The following is a 563-nucleotide window of genomic DNA, read 5'->3' on the forward strand; positions in this document are numbered from 1 at the left end:
AAATTCTCACCAAATTTCTTACCTTCTCCCTGTAAAATCGACTGCCTTTGTCAACCGAATGGAGAGCTCTGATCCCTTCTGGCAGAGATCACACCTGTTTGCCGGAGAAAAGTTTCTGTTCTGTGCTCGCGCCTCCTTCCCGCAGGCACTCCCATGCGTCCAACAGAACAAATCAGGAATTCCTCCTCTACCTCTCGTACGACAATAACTGCCTCTCCAGAGCTGTCGCACCTCGCCAAACTGCTCAGGTCCTCCTACTTCGCGAACTCCCGAACAGAGAACTCCCCGAACCCTTCACTGCGCGATCTCCGCCTCTTCCCTCTGGCCGAGCTGCTCGCAAGACCGAACTCCTGCTCCGAAATCCTCTGCTGGCAGCCCTGTCGCAAATTTTCGGCCCTCGCTCGCGGACTGTTTCTCCTCCGTCTCGCCGAACCGCACAACTTGCGGTGCGAATCCAGTCGATCAAAGCTTCCACTGCTCATCGAATCTGTCGCGATTCAGCTGCCTGCGATCTGTTCGTGAATGTCAAACTCCTCTTCTTCGTCGCTGGCCACGAGCACCTA

General features: G+C 55.1%; 1 protein-coding gene across 1 annotated transcript in view; it reads left to right on the forward strand.

Moving 5' to 3' along the window:
- Positions 1 to 522, forward strand: part of LOC110019406 (probable beta-galactosidase C) — a 13773-nt gene extending 13251 nt beyond the window's left edge. The window contains exon 5 of the mRNA XM_020717043.1: positions 88 to 522. Coding sequence (XP_020572702.1) covers positions 88 to 522 — 435 coding nt within the window. The remainder of the gene's footprint in view (positions 1 to 87) is intronic.
- Positions 523 to 563: the final 41 nt, after the last annotated feature.

The sequence above is a fragment of the Phalaenopsis equestris genome, unplaced genomic scaffold (assembly GCF_001263595.1).
Source record: "Phalaenopsis equestris unplaced genomic scaffold, ASM126359v1 Scaffold000055, whole genome shotgun sequence".
Lineage (NCBI taxonomy): Eukaryota > Viridiplantae > Streptophyta > Magnoliopsida > Asparagales > Orchidaceae > Phalaenopsis > Phalaenopsis equestris.